This window comes from Tribolium castaneum, chromosome 1 (assembly GCF_031307605.1).
Source record: "Tribolium castaneum strain GA2 chromosome 1, icTriCast1.1, whole genome shotgun sequence".
NCBI lineage: Eukaryota > Metazoa > Arthropoda > Insecta > Coleoptera > Tenebrionidae > Tribolium > Tribolium castaneum.
Window position 1 is genome coordinate 27,816,832 of NC_087394.1, and position 20,703 is coordinate 27,837,534.

A 20,703-nucleotide genomic window follows, 5' to 3' on the forward strand; every position below is an offset into this window, starting at 1 on the left:
TTCAATGAATGAAAGTGGCTTGCTCAAAATTTAATGCAAATAAACATTTTTTTTGGTTTCATTTTTATTATTATTTTTTTTAATTGCTACAACGGTAGCCAACGTGGAAGCGATATGAAGGTAGGTGTATTTTATTGCTGTGTCGTATTTATTTATTTCACAAACTAATAATTTCATAAAACTCAAATTTGTGAAATTTGTGACGTTTGTGAAATTTTTACTTGTCAGCCGCGCATCGGCACCACGTTTTTCTTCAATAATCTGAAATTTTAAATCCGCCAATAGAATTTCTTTTTCCCGTAAAACACTAAGGCCATCTATCCGCATCATCAGTAAAACCTAATTCAGTGAGGGCTCGATTTGGCTATATCAGTTCGGGATGCCTGGTCTAACTTTTAAAACGCATGCGTACTGGATACGTTTTTTTGTAGGCAACCGTTTCTACAAAAATAAGTATTGTGGATTGCCTGGCTTTTGCTTTGAATTTATTGAATAACGTTGATTTAAAACCAAAATTTGTTAATCTAGCACTTTATTAGTATCATGGGATCAAGGAAGTCATCAGGGTTTTTGTAATAAAAAACGGCTTTAAATAAACATATTATTTAATAATCACATTTCGTTTTTTAAATACATTATTCAAACATTATAATACCATTTCATTTAACAATTAGAAGCATTAGGGCCTTTCATTGAAAGTAATGCTTTTATTAAAAATATACTTTTAGAAATAATTACCTAAGAAGCTATTAACTAAATTTGCTATTCGATATTTAAAATACATTCTTTAACTGCTAATTGCTACACTGATATTACAACATTATTTTAGTCAAAATATATATTTTATGTTACAAAATTTAAAAACCGTTTTCACAACTGCAAAATCAAAACAATTTGGCACACTGCAAAAATTCTTACACCTAACATTTTAAATTAACGTAACAGCCAAACATCAGCTGAAAAAAATTAGTGCCACTTAATACTACCATTACACAACAGGACATCGACGTTTCCATCATTGCTTGGCTGTAACTGTTCAATGACTAGCAATTTGTAATGTAATATTTAATGAGTATTATTCCACCGAACTGAAGCAAAACTGACAAAACAGTTGGAAGCAGCTAGTTATAAAATAAAAGTAAGTCATTTGTCAATTTTGTAGTAAACTTGAGAGATTGTTTATAAATACGTTCTACCAATCAGTACCTACATAAAGCACACAGCCTTTGAGAAAGCCTCGCCCTCGCAAACGATCCAATTGTGGTTGATTTCAATTAAAGCAATAGAAAAATAGTTACAAAATTAAGTACTAGGAGCGGAGGGCTTTAATAATCCTATGCTGTGATATGTTACTACAAAATTTTGTTATATTGTTACGACAGTTACAAGCAACAATTTAATTGGAGTTTGCATCTTGAAATAAAAATAGTGTCTCTCGATTAAATAAATAAGATAAAAAAAATGAGAAAAACAAATTACGTCACCAGAGTTATCTAAACTATTGCACAATATCCTCCAACTCATGCAAATCTCCAATTAAATAAAAAACAAAAAAACAGATGTACAACAATAACACTGATTACGAAGCTACTTTCCTCAAATCCAGCCACTGCATGTCGTCGTCAAACCTCTCCACTCTCACTTTCTGTCTATAATGGTACTCTTTGAGATAACTTTTCAACGTCTTAGGTAATTGCAACAGATTAATATTATCGTAAGTCAACCGATTAACGATCGTCGCTCTGCACAAATGTTGCAGCGAAAACGTAAAGTTCCTGTGCAACGGCCATGTGAGCATCGGCTCGAAGAACATGCAACTACTCGGGTCTTTGTAATGTTCGATAAGGCCACAAACTGTGTCAGACGTGTAGACGCCGGGGTCGTGCGAATCGAAACTGAACTTATGATTCCACTGTTCTATTCTCGCATGCAACGACCGGCCGTACTTGCGGAAAGACACGCTGAAAAGGAACTCTTCCTGGGCGGAGTCGCGGAGGAGGAAAGTGCCTTCGGGCTTACCGTCGAGCAGCCTCTCCGCCTCGTAGCGGTCCATTTTACCTAACAAAAATTTTCATTACTAGTTTTCTACAAGACTAGGGACGCAGTCTTTTTTTTAAATCTTTATTTAAAAAAGTAACAAAAGTAAAAAAAAACAAGATAAATTTTGCTTTTTGCTAAAAAAAGCCAACGTCGTATTTTCTTTCAAAATTAGCTGTTATAAATTATGCAAAATAATAATAGCTAATGTAATTTATAGTTTCAATGGGAAATCTAATCATTAATAACTATTTGACAATTTTATCAATCTTATTTAAAAAATATTTCAGTAAAATGCGACGTTGGCGTTTTTATAGTTTTGAAACAGCTAATAACGAGCCCTATCAATAAATGTTTGAATGAATACATTTTTGCAAAGAGAATGGACGTTGAGCTAATAAATGTTTATTAATTAAAAAAAAAAAAACAAGTATAAATTGACGAAATAAGTTTATTTTGTAATTTATCACCTATTTAAAAACTACATCAAAGTGCTTGATGATAACAAAAAAACAGGAATAAAATCTGACAACTAATTGTTTGGATAATAGAAATAGAAGGTGACATCTCCTTTTATACTTTTATATAGATACTTTTAACGTATGTGCCACAGAATTTTAGCGTTTTTAGTGTTCCTTGGCAAATTTAACGGTACTTTAAAATAATCCTTATAAAGGGCCTCTTGTATATTTATTACTCGTTTTTAATCAATTTTAATTCGAGATTAATTTGACCATGCATTTTAAATGGCAACTTAATGCCGAATTAGTTTAATTCGGAATTAAATTTTAATTTCGCTTACTGTAAAACGGCTCAGAATCTCCAACAAATAAAAGTTATTTATACAACGAGTTTGAGTGTACATAGGAGGCTTTAATGCAGAGTAGATTTTTAAACGTCAAGTGATAACAAGAGATGAAATAAATTAACCGATTTACACAACAAGTTGAATACAACATTTTATTCTTCGAATTAGACTTAACAAAATTTAAAATGGCTTTAAATCAGTTAAAAATAATCTGACGCATGTCAAAAATTCCTTAGGAGAAAAACCGTATCAAAAATTAAATAAATAAATATGACATTTTTCTAGTCATTATAATAATATGTCCATGTCCACTGCCAGAAAGTTCTCTGCTTTTTTGAGCAGCAGTGAATGATGTTTTTTTTTTGTTAGTTAAAATTATTATTTTGAAAAGTAACATTTTGTTTTCATTTATGTCTACCATACAAAAACCAAAGCCTGTTTTTATCCATCTATGACAACAATCTCAAGAACAATAGAGACAGGAATGAGGATTGAGAAATAGTAGTATAGCAGTGACTTTTTTAAAGTGTTTTGATCTTCCAGATCTTCCATATTATGCTTGAATAATAACCTGTGCCACTGAAGAACTTTTTTGTTCAGTTTTTTTGGCAACTTGTGCCATAGAATTTCCCCCAGGGTACTCCAAATTAATTATTTTGCCCACCTTTGTTGGAATTGCCACCCCTTTTGTAATTTTAATAATTTAAAATCTTATAAATGTTTTGGCATTCCATCAAACAGAATGTGAAATGATATCAAATATAAATACTTGACTATCAAAGCCAATTTTTTGTATCAAATTTGTTTTGTCCATTTGTCCATACATTTATTAGTTGGCAAGCTCAAGTGAGTACATTTTATCATATTTTATATATTTTTTCTGATAACTGATTAAAAATCAGACAAAAAATAACAGAAAACACTAGTACTAAACTACGCACAAATGAATAAGGATATTGTTAGAAAGACGAACGTATTCTAAGATTTATTTATTTATATAAATCATATATTTTTACTTATTAGTTGCTAAATGCATTCATTCAATTTATTATTTAAATAACAAATAAAACCTTAGTTTTAACTGAATATTAAACTAATAATAATATCCTTATTAGTTTATTTAGACAACTGCATAAGTTTAAATCCATGCAAATTATTTAGTGTTGTTGAAGTAAAACAATTTTGATAATTAAAAATAAAGAGATATTTCATCCAAATATTTAGTTGTAAAGGCTCGTATTCTCTTGAATGGAGTTGGTTCTACCTCTATTATTTATAATATATTTATAATCATTATTGTAAATAATAAATTATTGTGATGTCACGGAAATTATGTGTGCACGCAAAAGTCGTAACTAGTGATATTAAATTTTTTAGATGTCAATATGTTCATTCCTGTGGAATATAGGAGGTTGATTTTACTGTAACAGGCTGTATGATTTTTTTTGCATTATCGAATGACGTTCGTTTTAATTATGAATTATTATATTGACAATTGTTTATAAAATACCATTTAAGATAAAGATTGCTGTAACGTCCAGGGAGGTTAAAGTGTATAAAAAATTTCAGCTTTAAGAAGTCTACTTACCCCAGTAAAAACTGCATTTGGTGATTTCCAGCAGATCAGGTACGAGACAATGAATGAAGTCAACCTGAGTGTGGCACCCGGCGATGGTGTCCAAAGGACAGGACCGGAGAGTCACGTGGTTTTGGAAAAGGGCCCGCAGGGTGTCTACGGTTAGGTCTGGAGGGCAGACCAGCTGCAGCCTCCGCGGCACTTGGCCGCCTTCTGAGTCCATGTCGGAGCAGAGCACTTGCACCCTTCGTACGGGGCGAAAATTTGCTGGAGGATCAACTCCTTGCTCGATTTCGCGAGCACGCGCTAATCGAGCGGCTTCATCACAGTCTTCGTGTACAGTACGTATCCTACAACGAGACACGTTGAAATATGTCCCGACTGGTTATTAACACGAAAATAAACAAGATAAAAATTTAAACAAATTGAACACTTCAAACAGATAAGATCGTAAATGTTGAAGGATCAACACGAGGCTTTTGCGTTTGAAACAATTTCAAGAATTTAGGACAAAACCCAACAAACAGGCGTTGTTTAATACAAAAACACGCTATAGCCACATTTTCGCTTTACTTAGAATAAGTAAAGTAACAAGCCTTTCAATTATTTTGAACATTTATTTACTTATCTCATTGTAACAAAATAACAATGTACAAAACAACTAGTAAACAGGTAAATAGATGAGTGAAATATGATTTCATTCTTTTTCTTTTTTAGATAATGAATCAAATAAAATCACTAAAACCAGCAAAAACAACCAAAAATTATTCGGTCTCATAAGTCACAATTAATATTTCATTTTGATTAGCCAACTGTAATTATTTACAATTTTGCATTGCAGCAGTCTTTAATTATATCACATTTTTTTCTTAAATTTACTCTACTATTAATTAGTAATAAATACTTTTAACAACTTTGTTTTATAAATATAAAAAGGTAGTAGTGTTAATAATCGAAGTATGGATATTTGAATGCCTTGTAATCCGTTTGACGATTGGAAGCGTAAAGAACTATTATTTATCAAAATTATAAAATGATTTAAAAAAGAACAAAAATTCTTAACTGTTGCAAAACACTGTAGGTTAGAGAAGTAAGAAAAACTCCAAATAAAAAAATAAAAAACAAAAAATATTAATTTGCTGGAAAAGATATCAGCCATGTTTCTATTATTGAATATTGTTCTGGAATTTTTTTACTGGGACGCCCAGTATAATGAAGTGGTAAAATTTAAACCATTTGGTAATTTACTGAAATAACAAGTAATTTTTTATTATGGATTTGTAAACTGGAATTCTCTAAACACTGCAATAAACTCAGAAGGTTACAATGATAAAGATTTCGCAACAAAATGATTTCATTGTTAAATAAAACTTTTAAATAATCATAAGACTGCGAATTTTTAATTAAAAACCATTTAAATGATCATTTCTGAAAAAAACAATGCGTATTTAATTTTTAATTGTTTTATTAATTGTTAAATTAAAAGTACTTACCAGTGCATGTCCCAGGGACCAATGCACAAGCAGCTCGAATTCCTCGAGATGCCATAAATGCCTTTAACCCCTTCGCCTTCCTCACTCTCATTCTGCACCTCTTCCCTATTTTCCTCCTCGTTCGAATGCTCTACCACCTCATTCGTCCTTTCATTATCCTCACTCGCAAACACTGTCCCAGGCCCTGCTTCGTGCTCCTCCGTCCTTCTGTAACACGTGCACTTGCAACAATTCGTGTTCTCTTCCACGAAGGCCACTTTCGGTTCTTTCTTAGCACAATTAAATTTGATGCCCCATTTCGGCGACTTCTTCGTGATTTCCTTACTGGTGCCAGCACCCGAAGAAGTGGACGGTGAGATTTGATTCGTTTTCTTGTTACGTTTCGAACGACCTCTGCGCAAATTCAGACCGAGCGAAGTCAGACTGATTTTGATTTTCTTATCTTTAGGGGAACATTCCGAATTACTACTGTCGCTTTCTTGCGATGGTTCCGACTTGTCGCAGTTGCATTTCTCGATACTGGAACTGCTACTTGAGTCCATTTTTTCAAAGGTTGGGAGCACAAACGGATGTTGTTACATCGCACTCGCTAATGAACTGACTGAGTGATCACTGAAATTAAATTGTGGCGATTAGGCGATGGAAATGGCAAGAAAGCGATTATATCGCTGTTTCGCTATCTTTCATTGATAATTGACTATCATAAATTTTTGGATTTACAACGGTTAAGATAACGGTATCTTTGTTAAAAAATATGGATAATTAGTAGTATATAAAATGTTACTTCGAGTCCAGGACATTTGGCGTCTTAAAAAAGGCAAAATCTTACAAATTTAACTGAAACAAATTTAGTTGTTTTTCTCTTTTTTTGCATGCGCTAATTGGTCTGGTCCAGAAATAAAAAACCATTTTGGAGTGTCTAAAAATGAGTAAAAACACGGTATGTTGTAAATTTTTAAAGTGGTCGTGAGATAATTTTACACGATTTTGGGAGATTTTACCGGTTTTTTTGTGTGCCCAATTTTTGGTGGTCCACACATATTTGGGAACTTTTGGGGTGAATAAAAATTAATGATTTTTGAGAGGCCTTTTTCGGTTGTGTGCTTTTGGGCAAACAGCTAAATTTGTAAGACTTTGCCTTGTTTTTTAAAACGCCAAATGTCCTGGCCCAGAAGTAACATTTTATATACTACTATAATTGTACGAAAAAGTAGCCTTGAAGTAGCTATAAATACACTCTTTAAAACAGACTTTAATTTTTAGCACTTATTTTAAATAGTCAGCATATTTACGTGCCAGTTTCTTCCATAATTATCGACATTGGCAATAACGGAATTTTTAAATATTGCGTACGATGTAAAAAGTTAACAATCACTAAAAAAATTATACGTTTTAAAGCTTTCTATTAATATCATAAATTCCATAATATGAAAATATTTTTCTCTATAAATAGCAACTAATCCCTAAATAATTTTCACCTGAGCTGTATATTTAATGTTTTTTATCTTTGGTGATAAAATTTTTTTTTTCCCAAATTATAACAGAAATAAATAAATTCAACATGCTCGAATAAAAAAGTTGAAAGCGAATTTTTAGCAAAAATAATAAACAAAATGTTTTCTTTACACATGGTTTTTGATTCTTAATTAAACCAATACCTAGCAATTTGTAACAGTTTTAGCAAGTTGAAAAATCCAATTCAGTTTTTTTATGAAAAAATTTAACGTCCAAAACTTTTGAAAAAATAAAGTAACGTAAAAATGAGTAAATTATAAATACTTGTTGGGTCAAATTATTTTTCATAGTTTTAATTGAAAATCCAAAATTGCTTCATGACTTATTATTACAAAAAAGCGAAATGTTATAGTTTTTTTAATATTTAAATATAATATATTACACAAAGAGACATAACACATCAGAAAAAAATAAATTTTTCGGAAATGTCAAAGCCACTGTGACACCTATTTCAAAAACACAACTTTATGTTGTTACAGCTAAACGAATGGTTAAAAGATTACTGATAACATTATTAAATTCTCTGTAAAAAAGTGCCTGTATAATGTCTTTGTTTCAAATGTGTAGAAGAAGATACGAAGTTTTTGAGAATTCGCTAAGATGTCAACTTTTATTTATAAGTCGAAAACAAAAGACGATAGCGGGATGCAGTGTTGACCAAAATTATTTTCTCAAAAAAAAAAAAAAAAAAAAAAACTCGAGAATGTGGCACTCGTTTTTGATAAACCTTTTAGTTTCGTTGATCTCATCTTCGGACATTCAAAATGCACCAACCTGTAATAACTATTAACTTAATTTTTTTAACTGAAAAACACAAAATAGACGTTAGTTACGTTAAAAAATAACACAAAACCATCTTTATACGATCGACGTGAAATTATTTTTTATGCCCTATTTCCTTCAACTCCGGAAGCCCTTATCTTTAATGTAAGTTACCGATAAGTGTCCCTTACTAAAAATTCTCAGCAACCATCGACTCAAAAACAAATACGTTTAAACGAATCTGATAAAAAACACATTTCCTGTTACAAGTTAGTTCTACAATATTATCTCTAACGGAGCACTATTTAAGACGTCCTGTCTAGGCAACACATCCTGATTATTCCAATCAATTATTGCTAGTTTTTTTGCTTGTTATGATTGAATGTAGCAAGTTAGATTTTTACATAACAACTTGTTTCTTACATAATCGAGTCATAAATCAAAATAATGGACAAGAAAATGCGGCCGATGTTACAGAAAAATTCAAAATGACTTTATTTACGTAAAAAACAGCAGCAATGTCAATGTCACATGCAAAACAAGTGCAAGATTATCATAATCAACGTCCGTTACAATGTTCATTCATTCGTAATTATTTTGTTTTTGTGCTGTAATTTTAGATATTATGCAGCAACAGCAAAAACATGTTTTAATCATTTGTAGTTCGGCAAAAATTACGCTGATTTACGTCCAAAAATAACACGACAAACACTCGGATCGCTGATAATTTTTTTAAATTGACTTCCGTTTAATCTAGATTAAATATTACTCCTATCTTATAAAGGAGTGAAAACTAGAGTTTGTTAATATTATAAATAGCGCATTTTATGCGAAAATAAACGCTTGAGTAATGTCGCAAGTGCAAAAACATACCATTATGTGCCAAATATTTATCCAAAAAACACAAATGCACGCAATGACTTTGTTTACTTTGCCGGTTTGGTATCTATTGAATCAACTAACGCCAGTTCTTCCAATTTAAACTTTAAATGGTGAATACAATGCACACAACATTTCTGACCCTTTGCAACACGAAGTACTTAAGAGGTCAAATGGATTTGAAGTGATGAACTTATTTATTTCAGGCATTTTTCTTGGAACTGTGAATCCGGCTCCAAAATAGATTTATTTACTACCTGCTCGCCCATTAATATGCACAACACTGCCTGTCTTGGGTGCCACTCACGCCTTGATCCTCGTGTGACTAATCCAACAATAAATACAAATAATATACATACGTCCTCAATTAAAAAACAGAAGTCTAGCACTGAACTGCACAACAATGTGTGTTTATGGCACTTTACAGCTTTGATTAGTCTCGAAACCGCAAAGAGATACGGAGACCGACAATAAACTTGTCCCGACTTGTTAATGCTTGCAGAGATAAATAAGCTGAGACGGAATAAAATTTATTGGGGGCGCAAGAGATAAAACAGTTCAAAACTACACAGAAAATCTTGTAGTAATAAATAGTAATAAAACTGAAAATATAAACACGATTAGCACGCTGGAAAGTAGGTATTGAGGTGGCTTCCTTACAGTTTTTGCAGAAAAGTTGGAAAATACTAGAGGTAATTAATACACTGAGGCAACAGGTGTTTTAGAGAAGCGAAATTAACTCATTAGAGGAGTAAACAAACAAAAATTAGTCATGGTGCCAGTAAGTGAAATTGCGGTTTAATTAAACGAATTTCACTATTAATTTTGGAATTTTGACGGAGTGCAGCTTTAAAGATGCACTTATGAATGGGAAATGTTTGTGGACGTAGTAAAATTTTCCGCCATTTTGACTCGATTCTGATAAATTTACGAGATGGATAAAATATTTCATTCATAATTGACCCGAGATTTGTATCTCCTTGTACACGTTTCTTATCTAAACGCAATATTTACGATGATAACAGTAATCTTAATTCTATGAATGGAAGAAAAACAAATTACGTCATGCATACCTTATTCCCTGGTTGAATGGGTTGGGCACTGTTTTCTCTCCCCCGATTGCGAAGCATTCGTTGAGAACACAACTATTTATGTTTACTTTTTGTGAACCAATTCTATTCTTCGATAACTCGCTTGTTTGCACAACCCGTTTAAAATTTTTTGATAAATAGGAGGAAAAGTGACATGGCAGCCATGTAAAGCCAGTGCCAACCGAGCGGGCGCAAATCACAAATCCCCCAGCCGATTCAAACAGAGCCAACTTTATTTTTGAATAGTTTATTGACAAAAAGACACATTTTCCCCGTTTCTGCACTTTCTCCTGCACTTGTAAACTTTTTTGTGCTTTTCTAGGTTGGAAGACTGCGTAAACCTCTTATCACACAAGCCGCAAGCGTACGGTTTCTCGCCCGTGTGTACCCTCAAATGCTTTGTTAAATTCGCATTTTGAATGAAACTCTTCCTGCAAAAACCGCAATCACGTCTATTTTTATGCAAAGATAAATAATTACGAGCAATAGTTGCACTTGAAAGGTCTCTCGCCGCTGTGAATCATGACGTGCGTTTTGAGAGACCTTGGGTCAGCAAAAGTTTTATCACAGTCAGGACATGCCAGAGGTCTTTCCCCTGTGTGCTTCCGCACGTGCACTTTCAGGTAGTAAGGCTCTGAAAACCTTTACGACAAATTAGGTTTCGTGGTTGATTTTGAAATTAATTTGGCAATAGTGTACATTGCCAACTTAATTTCAAAGACACAAGCCACTTGATGGAATTGTTACCCCTGTCCACATTCCCCACACACGTGTCTTTTTTCCCGGGGAATCCCTGAGTGGCGACGCAAATGCTTAACTAGAGCGTAGGACTCGGAGAAAGATTTGCTACAAATTTTACAAACGTGTGGTTTCTGAGTAAGGTGTATTTTCAAATGTCTCTTCAAGCTTTGGCGATCTAAAAACGCTTGAAAAAATAATAAAAAAAAATATTTACACGAACCCTTAAATTTTTTTGAACATGCGAGACAAGTTAAGTCAGAATTGTGCACTGACTGGTGGATTTTTAAGTCTTTTTCTTCCTTAAAAGAGTGACTACAATTCTCACACTGAAATGGCAAAGGGGGCGGCAAAGGATCATCCAGAAATGATATAAAATCCTCTTGGATTTGTGCTTCCCTAAAGAATTTGATCAAAAATGAACTAATTTGGTGTTTTCGGTACCCTTCTGAAAAATCAGCTGCACCTTCCTCGTTTTTAAGTAAGTCTGTAATTTGGTTAAAAATCTCATTTCTTCGTAAATCATCGCTAGAGTCTAACGAGCTTTGAGTGTTACAATCCTCTGAATTATTTTTTATTGCGAAAGTTTGTTTGTCTTGAAACGTTTTTGTTAAAATGGATTCAGATTTTTGGCACAACTTCTTAAAACTGTAAGACTTTTCCAGCAGTTCCAAGCAAGTTTGGCAAATTTTGTCAGGAAAGCCATCGTCCTCACACACCTTTAATTGTTATTTTAGAAACAATGAAACGTTTGTATCTTACTTACTTTGCAGAAGTTGCAATAAATTAGCATTTCAGCGGCTTTTGAGTGATGCAGAGGCGTTAAATTACTCTCACTTTGTAAACAAGTGCGACAAACGGAATTAAAATCTAGCAAAATTTATTCTAATTAACAATGTTGTGTGCATTTTTTAATACCTGACACACCTGTATTCATGTTTTTTAAATCAAACACCTGTTTTCCTTCAGAACAAAATAAAAATAAAAAAATCTTTTGCTGAAAAAATAACCTCAAAATACGAAACGTCAAACATTTGACGTACAAATGTGGGGTTATGTTATTGAAAACCTTTGACCAAAACATAAAATTCATTCGTAAAAATGTCCGTGTTTTCCAAAGTGAGGAATTTCTTCAGCCGTCACCGTAATAAATTCATCGTTGGGGGCGTCATAATCGGGGGCTCTATCTTCCTAACGCGTTACGCGCAGCAGAAATTGAGAGAATGGCAAGAAAAAGAAGCGCTCGAATTTCTGGACAGGAACAGAAAGCACCAACACTTCGAAAGCATAGGGCGGACGTGCAACCAAACGATTTTAAACCTAGCATTGGCTTTGAACGAAACAATTTCCAAAAATATCAACACTGAAGAAGTCATAGAGCGACTGAAAACCAACCCAGAAAACAAACTAGCTCTCTGGAACGAACTGAAAGTCCTAGTGTTCAACAAAGCCGCGTGTACCATCTACGCAAATGTTATGTTGGTGGTCACTTTAAAGATTCAGTTGAGCATAATTGGGGGCTATTTGTACAAGGACCCCACGTCCCTCTCTTCAGAAATGCAGGAGAGGTACTTGTCTCTTTGCCAAAACTTGATGGATGCAGGGTTTAGTAGGTTAAGCAGATTAGTAGAAACAAATGTGAGTAGCAAAACTTGAGTTATTTGCTCTAAATTCTGATTGTAGTGTAGGAAGGTGCTAGAGCCTGTTAATTTGACAAAACAGTTGAAATTGAGCGACTTGGAGGCTCTCTTTTGGTCGATCCAGACGGCCGTCGCGACGCATAATGACAACCCAGTTGAGAATTTGCGACAATATGTTCTACCTGAGCTGCCAGTCTCTGACGGAATTTACGAAAAAATGGTAAAATTCTGATCAAAGGGGCCTACGACCGAAATTAAGTTGGCTACGCTGACTGTAAAGTAGTCAGGGTTGGCAACCTAATTTCAGGTACAGGCCACTCTGATTAGAAATTTAATTAATAGCGTATTTTTAGGTAAAAGAGACCGCCGAACTTCTCAACAGTGATGAAGTTAAGGCCCTAGTGACCCACTGTACTACTAGGGGGTTCATGGTGTTGGCGGAACAATTATCCGAATTTTACACAAGTAATGGAGTGAAAGAAAATGGAAAACTTCCAGAAGGTGACGAGTTTACGAATCCTTTCAATGTGAAAAAACCAATGGCGAAAGTTTTACCAATAATGAACGGACTTTTTTCCAAAAAGTCACTACCCGACCAGTTTTTGCAGCAATTAATTGTGTATGAAAAACTGCAATTATTGAGCGCAAACGTTTACGAATCGTTTTTGTCGTAATTTTAATTCCGTTATTTTAATGTGATTGGGACGTTTGTTATGTAACTTTTGTGGTGAATATATTTATTTTTATTGCGGAGTAAACATTAAACTAGCCCTTTTGTCTACATTTTTTTTATTTTTGCCAACTGCTCTGGAAATATTTTATTGAATTTGAGTTTTCAAAATATTAACTTTGGAAACGTAACTACTTCAAATAGATTTTTCTATTTATTTTATCTATTTGACTCGATTTAGTATGTTTATGAGTGAGATTTCTTCAAAAATAAGCTGAAAAACCTAACATCCGGACGAAAATTGTATTTATACCTTAAGCAGACAAGGGAAAAACACCAAATTAAATAAAAAATACTTACTTTTCTCTTTTTTGGAGGGTATTAAGATGTTAACATCCAGAAACGGCCTTATGTCCCAAAAATAAGCCCGAAATTGCTCCAAAAAATAGTGATGTTTTAAAATCTTTCAAGCTTTTTTTTAATGTTCAAAGTTTTTGATATTTTTTCGAAAAAAATCAATAGAACTGATTGAAAAAACACCAAAATAGATCTAAATAGGTGATACTCAAACTAGAGAAGCAATGATTTTGCAAGATCTTGGCTAAGTACGCCTAAGAATCACAAAAATAAATTGAAACCGATGTCGTTTTGTTCGTTATTTACATAATGTTCCGTTTTCGAAATGTTTAATCACGCTTTTTAACTAAAATTTGAAAAATCACAAAAACGTTTTAGTTTCGTTAGTTTTAAAATATAATTATTTTTAATGTGGATTAAACATTATTTTTCTACAAAATTCATCTTTTACTGTGTTAGAAATGGTTGAAATACCATCATATTGAATTGAGATTCATCGACTTAAGTTGTATTTAAGAAGAAGATACTAAAAAACGCGGCATAAAAATCAGTAAAAAGGTCGAAACTAATGTTGTTTTGATTTTTTAACTTGATGTTGCACGAAATTTCAACAAGGATAAACAGAAAAACCGCAAAATTTTGTCGAAATTGGCGTTATTTTCAACTTTTTGAAATTTTTAAGCACGCCTTTAATCTTAATTCTCTTTTTTGGCGAATTATTTTAACTCCGTTATTTTGATGTGATCAGGAAGTTTTGTTATGTGAGGATTAAACAATAAAATATACCATTTTTTTCTACAAAATTTATTTTTCGCCATGTTCGTACATCATTAAATAAGAAATATAAAAATTATTAGATTCACTAAACTCCTTTGGGAATATTTTATTGAATTTGTAGAGATGCTTCAAAAGTTCAACAGTCATAGGTTTGGAAATGTCAATACTCACAACATTGCTGTCTTCCATCCACTTTTTAACAATTTCGTTCTTGTTATTTTCGTATTTAAACAACACTTTGGCCACTTTACAATCTTTCACGCCAAGCTGTACATTTAACTGTTTTTCCAAAATCCAGAGAAGGATGTAATCGTTTTGTTTTTTACCGCTTTGGCAACAAAGAACAATTTTCGCAGTATTGAAAAGAATGCTGTTCAGAACCTCCCTTAAAGCAGCAAAAGTATCACCAAGTGGCGACGTACTATGAACTACACTTCCGTCCTTGAACGCGACTGTGTTAAACCAAAATTTGAAGGTTTCGGAATTTTTCAAAAGCCCTAACCACGAGAGACACCTCTTACAAACCACGACTTTCTCACTTTCTATCACATTCCTCACCAATGGTTTGCTTAAATGACAGTAACAAGAGCCATAAAAAACATCGGTTTCTTTCGGATTTAAAACAGCAACATTGGAGCCCCCATGCGAGTGACAAAACCAGTCACTTGAGTCGGAATTTTCCGACGGTAGGGGCAAAACGCGCTCGAACTTGACATTTTCGCTCAAATTTTGCGAACAATTTTTACACTGAAGTACGTAAGGTACTGCCACTTTTAGAAAAACATTTTGGAGGTTTGTGGGCACATTTGAACCTGCGGTTTTTAAAACCTCCGTTTTGAAACTGCCCCAGTCGTCCGAACTGTTAACAGTGGAAAAACGGAACGAAATGTAAGTTTGCGTAACAATCAACGAGCTTAACGAATTAACCACGATTTTTAAATTTTTGCAAGAAACAGTATGGACGTGTTCGTCCACAAGTATCTGGAAACTGTCCTCATTGAGGGATATTTTGCTGACCTCGAGGGGCGATATCAAGTTGATTAGGACGTTGACGGACTGCAAACGCGGCCTGATTTCTAGTATTACAGATTTGTAGAAAATTTTGTCCATGTTTAGACTTTGAGTTTTTTGAATAACTTGTCGTTTTCGCGGACGACAAACGGTAGAGTGACTTTTTGATAATAATCTGGTAACAGCTCAATGTTACTTATCACATTTGCTAACAAGTGCGCCCTTTCGGCCAAAATTCCAGGCGCCTCATGTTTGATATAAGTAAAGTGTACGTGCAGGTGGTAAAATGATGGTTGATAATGCAGATAGATTCTCAGTTGGTTGCCATCAAGCCCATACTTCGATTTAATCGCTTCCTAAAATTACAAAGTTAGTGTTAAATTTGCACCTGAGAGCGAAAACAGCCCAAGACCAAAATGATCAATATTCAGGACTAATTTCAAACAAATTACAATTTTACCCAACATTTGTGAGAGATTATTCTGTTATTAATTTTTCTTAAACAATTTAAATAGTATATTTTTTATACTATTTTAATTTACTATTATTATACTATAAATTTACTGTTTATTATACTAAAGGTTAATTGTCTTCCGGAAAATCTTCAGCACTTTGAACATAAGGAAGATTTCTGCAATTTTACTTTTCTCCTGGATTTGCGTTCCTTTTTAAGTTGGAGGAGTGATTGAGGCAAATTCAAAGGCTTTCTTGGATTTCTTCTTAAATTGACACATTTAAAATTTTCTGTGAAATCTGTTTTAAAATATAATCTTTGCATTTCTTATCTGAAACTAAACAACTTCTGATAAAAGTAGTTTATAAAAAAAATCTTTTACCAAAAGATAATTTATACTGATTTTGTCTTCTGCTTAGTCACGTCTAATTTTTTTAATATATTCACTAAAAGTTCTGAAAATTTGTTTCTGGTGTCTAGTTTGGCATTCGTTGTTTCTGTGATAAACTAATTGTAAATTTAAAGTCTTGTGAAAAGAGGTATGTACTAAGGTTTTGGGATAAAAAAATTGTTAGCCGATTATTGCTGCTTACTGACACTAATCAGTGCAAAAAAGAAACAATCTGTGTCATTTTTAATTTTGCAAAAGTTTTGAATCAATAATTTTTGTGGTGTCTTTGACATTCGTTATTGACGTGATTAACAAATTGTTAAATTTTTTATTTGCTTTTAAATGTTATCAAGTGAATGTAAATAAAGTCCGAACAACTTTTTCTATGTTTGTCGTTAGTTTATTCTAACAAAATTAGGGAAGCTTAAGTGAGGAACATGATAAATGTTTCTATGTTAGTTATTCTACCGATACAAATTTGTTTCATATATTGGTAAAAAAAAACGTTGTACACCAGTGTAAGTTAAATTGGCTCACATCTTTACATTTTTTTCTTGTAATAGAAGCTGATGTTACATTTAAATAAATGCTAAGAAAGTCCAAGAAGTCTTCTAATTTTATTGGATACACATTAAAAGGAGATTTTCCAATTTCAAATAAAACTAGCTCAGTCGTTACTGGTAAAAAAATTAAAATTATTAAAAAAATAAATAATTAATTACAATTATTAAAATATTTGTTTCAAATAGAAAGTGTTAAATGTTCACTTTTAATTACTATTTATTTTATGGAAAAAATAAACTTGGGCTGTTGTTCTCTGATAACGAAAACGAAAAGAAAAATGCTTACAATGCCCTTCTTTTGTATATTTTTGAGTAGTGGCAAGTGGGCCCCTGTTAAGTCCCGCAACGATTTAATCCCACGTTTGTGGACAACTGCTAGTAAGTAAAGTGTGTCAACTTCACCGTTCCACTTCAAGTCAGGTAGCAAAATAAAGCCTGTGTTGGGGTCCGAGTCCTCAAACACGATCCGATCAGACTCTGATTTGTGCTCCAAAATGTTGTAAACCCACTGAAACACTTGCATTGAGCGAACGAGACCAAAAAATTGAGACACACGTTTAAATCAAACTGTTCCGAGGTGATTTGGGGCAAGACGACTTGTTCGTAAATCTCGGGGGTTTCGTCAATGATGCGACAATTCTGTTGCGAGTACTTCAAGAAATGCTCCTCGGTGGCCGGATGAATAATCGTGGCTTTAACCGCTACAAAAACCCTTTCATTGTTGGAAAAATTGAGGCTATGTCATACTGTTGAGGTTAATTTTCGGGAAATAGTTGTAATTTCCGTAAATGTCGTTATGAAACACCTTCTCCAAGGAACTCGCCTTCGTGAAGTAGTCACTGTCCCCTGTGAGGTTTTCCTCGGCAAAAGCTGTTTTCTCTAGGAGCACTAACGCGTCCCCATTTTTCGCGGCAAACTTTCCTTTAAGGCACACGGTCTTTCTGTTGGTATTGTTATGCAGGACTTTTTCTAACTGAAATGATGACAAGTCTGCGAGGGTCTCGTGAATGCCGTCGTTACATTTTTCGGAATTTTCGGCCAATTTTGCTTTTTTGGGAGGTGAACAATCGATGACGCCATCGCAGGTGGCCATTTTAATATCGGTGAAGATAGCACCAAAAATGGTGCAGCCACCATGAACATTACAGTCGACCAGACAATTGCAGTTAAGTTTTAATCTGTAATAGAAACCTCGGGAGATGTTCTACAAATGTGCTATGCAAGTCGGCGTAACAGTTTATTGGTGTTTTTATAATGATTTAGGATTATTTTGATAATTTTCCTGGTGTGAACTTGGCTGTAGAAAACGAGAATGGTGGGGAAATGGTGCTAGCTCCATGCACGCAGTGATTGTCTGGTCGACTGTAATGTTTATGGCGCTATCTTTACCGACATAGCAGGAAGGCAATTTTTGCAAAAAGTTACTAAATTTGACAAGTGTCAGTGCTAGCTAACCTTAAAATTCTTGTCGTTTTTCAAGCGAAGAAAAAATGGGAAAAGGCGTTATTGGGTTTATAAATTACTGGTATTTTCGCTACCTTTTGGTGACCGAACTGTACATGGTCGAGAAATGGGAGAGGGTAATGTTCCGTATCCTTTTGGAAAAACTGGGTTGTGGTCCTTGAAGTTTGTTTAGATTACACATACCTTCGGTGTTTATGTGTTTATTATTATTATTCCTTAACGATAATTTCAGACATTGTGATTTTATTGCTACTGTCGCTACTTTCCCTTTTTAACACAACTGTGATTCTTGGACTTGTGTCCTGGGTGACTCAAATGATTTTTTTCCAAAGCAGTTTTCCGGAAACTGCCCCAAGTCAAGCAATACACGGCGAGCTCTAGCCCCGAAACCAAAGACACGTTTTACAAACACAATTTTATTTATACCTATACACGTTACAAATAAAGTAATGTAGTTACTCCTTTTTCTGGTTTTTGTCGTGCATATGAATTTTTCGATGAGTCGACAAGGAACTGTAATGCGCAAACGATTTATTACAAACTGCACACGTGTACGGTTTCTCCCCTGTGTGAATAGTCATATGCGAGCTTAAAATCCTCGCATTACTAAATGCCTTATTACACGTGTTGCAGACGTGATTTTTCTCCCCCGTGTGCGATTTCATATGCGCTGACAAATGAGACGACATCCTATATTGCTTAAAACACAAATTGCAAGAATAAGGTCTTTCCCCTGTGTGTATCCTCATATGTATCGCCAAATCCCCCGACCTTGCAACCTTTTTTCCACAAACGCTACAAACAAACCTCTTCTCGCCCGTGTGTGTCATCATATGAGCGGAAAGTGTGGAACTTGAACTGAACGATTTGTAGCACTGCTGGCACTGGTACGGTCTTTCCCCCGTGTGTGACCTCATATGAATGGCCAAATTATGCGAGTAAATGAAAGTTTTGCCGCAGGAGGAGCACACGTACGGCCTTTCGGCAGTGTGGGTTCTTTTGTGCGTTGTGAGGACAAAAGAGTGGGCAAAACTTTTGCCACAGGTGTTACAAGTGTACGGTTTTTTGCCAGTGTGGGTCTTCATGTGGCTGTTCAAGCCTCTAGGGTCGGCAAAAGCCTTGGAACAAACTGTACAAGTTAGGGGTTTTTCGCCAGTGTGGACCCGGATGTGGATTGTTAGGTCATTAGCGCCGTAAAAGCTTTTTCCACAGGTGGGGCAATTGTGGTTTTTCTTCAACCTAAAGACAAGGGTTTCATTTGTACCGTGCTTTCAAGTAAAATTAAGTTGGCAACAATTAACTATAAAATTGTGAATTTGACAGTAATGTTGCCAACTTAATTTCGAAATTATAGGCTACTCGGACCAGCTTACTTGTGCGTCCTCATGTGCCTTTTCAATAATTTGACATCAGTGAATTCTTTTTTGCACTTATTGCAAATGTGGTAATTATCGCCGATATGGCACGACTCCATGTGGCTTTTTTCTTGGTTTTTTGGTACGGTCTGACCACATAACTTGCACTCAATGTCTTCTAATTCATCTAACGTGTTAACCTTAACCTCGGCAAAGTAGGAATGATCATTGAGATTATCTTGAGAATTGGTGAAATATTCTTTATCAGTGACTGTTTCAAGTACAGGATCATCAGCATTGCTACAGTCATCATAATTTTCCAAAATGCCCATTTCTTCCTTATCGTCATCTAACACAGAGTTTTGCAGAATATTTCTTAGAGTCTGGTCGCTGCTTTCGCATAATAATTTAAAGGAATAAGCCTCACTGACTTTGTTTATGCATGTCTCGCAAATAAATTCTGGTAAACCGTCTCCAGATTGAAGCTACAACTTTTACACTGAAATTTGGAACAATTAAAAAAGTGACTTACCTGTATTGAGGTGCATTCTTTCAACAACTTGTCTACAGACGAACTGAAAATATCTTTCAGTTCAGCATTTTCAACAAGACAAGTGCGACAAATGTTGCTGAAATTGCTGATACTTAGGCTACTGTCCATTTTCCGACGATATTGTGAGCAAAATTGTGATAATTATTAATCACAGTCAAATAACAGCTTTAAACTAGTTCAATTATTAACATAATGTGGCAATAACAAAATTTGAATTACCTAACCTTTAAAACCGATTTTGACAAGTGACACGTCACAGCGTAATATTGGAAGTGCGAATTCGCAACGAATAGAAATAAAAAAATTACAACGTTTTTGTTTAAATATTTAATTAAGATTTGTGCTAATGTTTCACGCAGTGCTTAAAGTGCACATACAATACAAACATAAAATACAAACTGTTTTTTATTAGTAATTAGGCAGCCCATTATTCATATCAGTATTGGGACCAGTCACTAGTCTCGTCTAATATTACAATTTTTCAAAATAATGTGATTCCAAACAGAAAACAGTGCTTTTTTTACTTTATCAGTATGTAATAAAAACTACTAGTAATAGTTAATTAATTG

General features: G+C 34.0%; 6 protein-coding genes across 12 annotated transcripts; 1 reads left to right on the forward strand and 5 right to left on the reverse strand.

Annotated features, from left to right (window-relative positions):
- Positions 1 to 587: 587 nt before the first annotated feature.
- On the reverse strand, positions 588 to 10,322 carry Socs36E (Suppressor of cytokine signaling at 36E). Of its 4 annotated transcripts, none has more exons than XM_015977954.2 (4): positions 10,144 to 10,322; positions 5,915 to 6,526; positions 4,434 to 4,771; positions 588 to 2,058 (listed from the first exon to the last, which is right to left on the reverse strand). In XM_015977954.2, exons 2-4 carry the CDS (start codon positions 6,454 to 6,456, stop codon positions 1,580 to 1,582), a joined length of 1,359 nt encoding a protein of 452 aa, XP_015833440.1. In that variant the 5' UTR covers positions 6,457 to 6,526; positions 10,144 to 10,322; the 3' UTR covers positions 588 to 1,579. The 4 variants fall into 4 exon arrangements, with proteins under 4 accessions (XP_015833440.1, XP_015833441.1, XP_015833442.1 ...); XM_015977955.2 differs by lacking the exon at positions 10,144 to 10,322 and adding an exon at positions 9,430 to 9,578; XM_015977956.2 differs by lacking the exon at positions 10,144 to 10,322 and adding an exon at positions 9,328 to 9,478.
- A 70-nt stretch (positions 10,323 to 10,392) lies between these two features.
- Positions 10,393 to 11,992, reverse strand: LOC103312614 (zinc finger protein 239). 4 transcript variants are annotated; one of them, XM_064359918.1, is made up of 7 exons: positions 11,818 to 11,851; positions 11,666 to 11,769; positions 11,344 to 11,618; positions 11,123 to 11,298; positions 10,909 to 11,077; positions 10,642 to 10,803; positions 10,393 to 10,592 (listed from the first exon to the last, which is right to left on the reverse strand). In XM_064359918.1, the coding sequence occupies exons 1-7, from the start codon at positions 11,834 to 11,836 to the stop codon at positions 10,409 to 10,411; spliced, it is 1,089 nt and encodes a 362-aa protein (XP_064215988.1). In that variant the 5' UTR covers positions 11,837 to 11,851; the 3' UTR covers positions 10,393 to 10,408. The 4 variants fall into 4 exon arrangements, with proteins under 4 accessions (XP_064215988.1, XP_064215987.1, XP_064215986.1 ...); XM_064359917.1 differs by having other exon boundaries at positions 10,909 to 11,298; positions 11,827 to 11,992; XM_064359916.1 differs by having other exon boundaries at positions 10,909 to 11,298; positions 11,818 to 11,992.
- Positions 11,993 to 12,000: 8 nt separating this feature from the next.
- On the forward strand, positions 12,001 to 13,320 carry Pex3 (Peroxin 3). Its single transcript, XM_964946.4, has 3 exons — positions 12,001 to 12,537; positions 12,583 to 12,759; positions 12,893 to 13,320. The coding sequence occupies exons 1-3, from the start codon at positions 12,001 to 12,003 to the stop codon at positions 13,211 to 13,213; spliced, it is 1,035 nt and encodes a 344-aa protein (XP_970039.1). The 3' UTR covers positions 13,214 to 13,320.
- A 1,032-nt stretch (positions 13,321 to 14,352) lies between these two features.
- On the reverse strand, positions 14,353 to 15,453 carry LOC135267934 (uncharacterized protein). Its single transcript, XM_064359920.1, has one exon. It carries the CDS (start codon positions 15,451 to 15,453, stop codon positions 14,371 to 14,373), a length of 1,083 nt encoding a protein of 360 aa, XP_064215990.1. The 3' UTR covers positions 14,353 to 14,370.
- Positions 15,258 to 17,882, reverse strand: Dcps (Decapping enzyme, scavenger). The gene is made up of 4 exons (XM_008193652.3): positions 17,510 to 17,882; positions 17,318 to 17,463; positions 17,049 to 17,270; positions 15,258 to 15,710 (listed from the first exon to the last, which is right to left on the reverse strand). The coding sequence occupies exons 1-4, from the start codon at positions 17,853 to 17,855 to the stop codon at positions 15,456 to 15,458; spliced, it is 969 nt and encodes a 322-aa protein (XP_008191874.2). The 5' UTR covers positions 17,856 to 17,882; the 3' UTR covers positions 15,258 to 15,455.
- Positions 17,883 to 18,626: 744 nt separating this feature from the next.
- On the reverse strand, positions 18,627 to 20,429 carry LOC135267933 (zinc finger protein 501-like). Its single transcript, XM_064359915.1, has 3 exons — positions 20,114 to 20,429; positions 19,600 to 20,066; positions 18,627 to 19,465 (listed from the first exon to the last, which is right to left on the reverse strand). Exons 1-3 carry the CDS (start codon positions 20,240 to 20,242, stop codon positions 18,682 to 18,684), a joined length of 1,380 nt encoding a protein of 459 aa, XP_064215985.1. The 5' UTR covers positions 20,243 to 20,429; the 3' UTR covers positions 18,627 to 18,681.
- Positions 20,430 to 20,703: the final 274 nt, after the last annotated feature.

Coding starts and splice junctions, on each gene's coding strand:
- Socs36E (XM_015977954.2), bottom strand. CDS start 6,456: ATGGACTCAAGTAGCAGTTCCAGTATCGAGAAATGCAACTGCGACAAG. Junction 4,772..5,914: donor GGTCCCTGGGACATGCACTG/GTAAGTACTTTT, acceptor GTCTCGTTGTAG/GATACGTACTGTACACGAAG. Junction 2,059..4,433: donor CAAATGCAGTTTTTACTGGG/GTAAGTAGACTT, acceptor AATTTTTGTTAG/GTAAAATGGACCGCTACGAG.
- LOC103312614 (XM_064359916.1), bottom strand. CDS start 11,992: ATGAATTTTATGTTTTGGTCAAAGGTTTTCAATAACATAACCCCACAT. Junction 11,619..11,665: donor TTTATTGCAACTTCTGCAAA/GTAAGTAAGATA, acceptor TAACAATTAAAG/GTGTGTGAGGACGATGGCTT. Junction 11,299..11,343: donor GCAGCTGATTTTTCAGAAGG/GTACCGAAAACA, acceptor CAAATTCTTTAG/GGAAGCACAAATCCAAGAGG.
- Pex3 (XM_964946.4), top strand. CDS start 12,001: ATGTCCGTGTTTTCCAAAGTGAGGAATTTCTTCAGCCGTCACCGTAAT. Junction 12,538..12,582: donor GCAGATTAGTAGAAACAAAT/GTGAGTAGCAAA, acceptor TTCTGATTGTAG/TGTAGGAAGGTGCTAGAGCC. Junction 12,760..12,892: donor ACGGAATTTACGAAAAAATG/GTAAAATTCTGA, acceptor GCGTATTTTTAG/GTAAAAGAGACCGCCGAACT.
- LOC135267934 (XM_064359920.1), bottom strand. CDS start 15,453: ATGGACAAAATTTTCTACAAATCTGTAATACTAGAAATCAGGCCGCGT.
- Dcps (XM_008193652.3), bottom strand. CDS start 17,855: ATGGCCACCTGCGATGGCGTCATCGATTGTTCACCTCCCAAAAAAGCA. Junction 17,271..17,317: donor CGGAACAGTTTGATTTAAAC/GTGTGTCTCAAT, acceptor CAAGTGTTTCAG/TGGGTTTACAACATTTTGGA. Junction 15,711..17,048: donor ATATACAAAAGAAGGGCATT/GTAAGCATTTTT, acceptor TTGTAATTTTAG/GAAGCGATTAAATCGAAGTA.
- LOC135267933 (XM_064359915.1), bottom strand. CDS start 20,242: ATGGACAGTAGCCTAAGTATCAGCAATTTCAGCAACATTTGTCGCACT. Junction 20,067..20,113: donor AAGAATGCACCTCAATACAG/GTAAGTCACTTT, acceptor TAAAAGTTGTAG/CTTCAATCTGGAGACGGTTT. Junction 19,466..19,599: donor AGGCACATGAGGACGCACAA/GTAAGCTGGTCC, acceptor CCTTGTCTTTAG/GTTGAAGAAAAACCACAATT.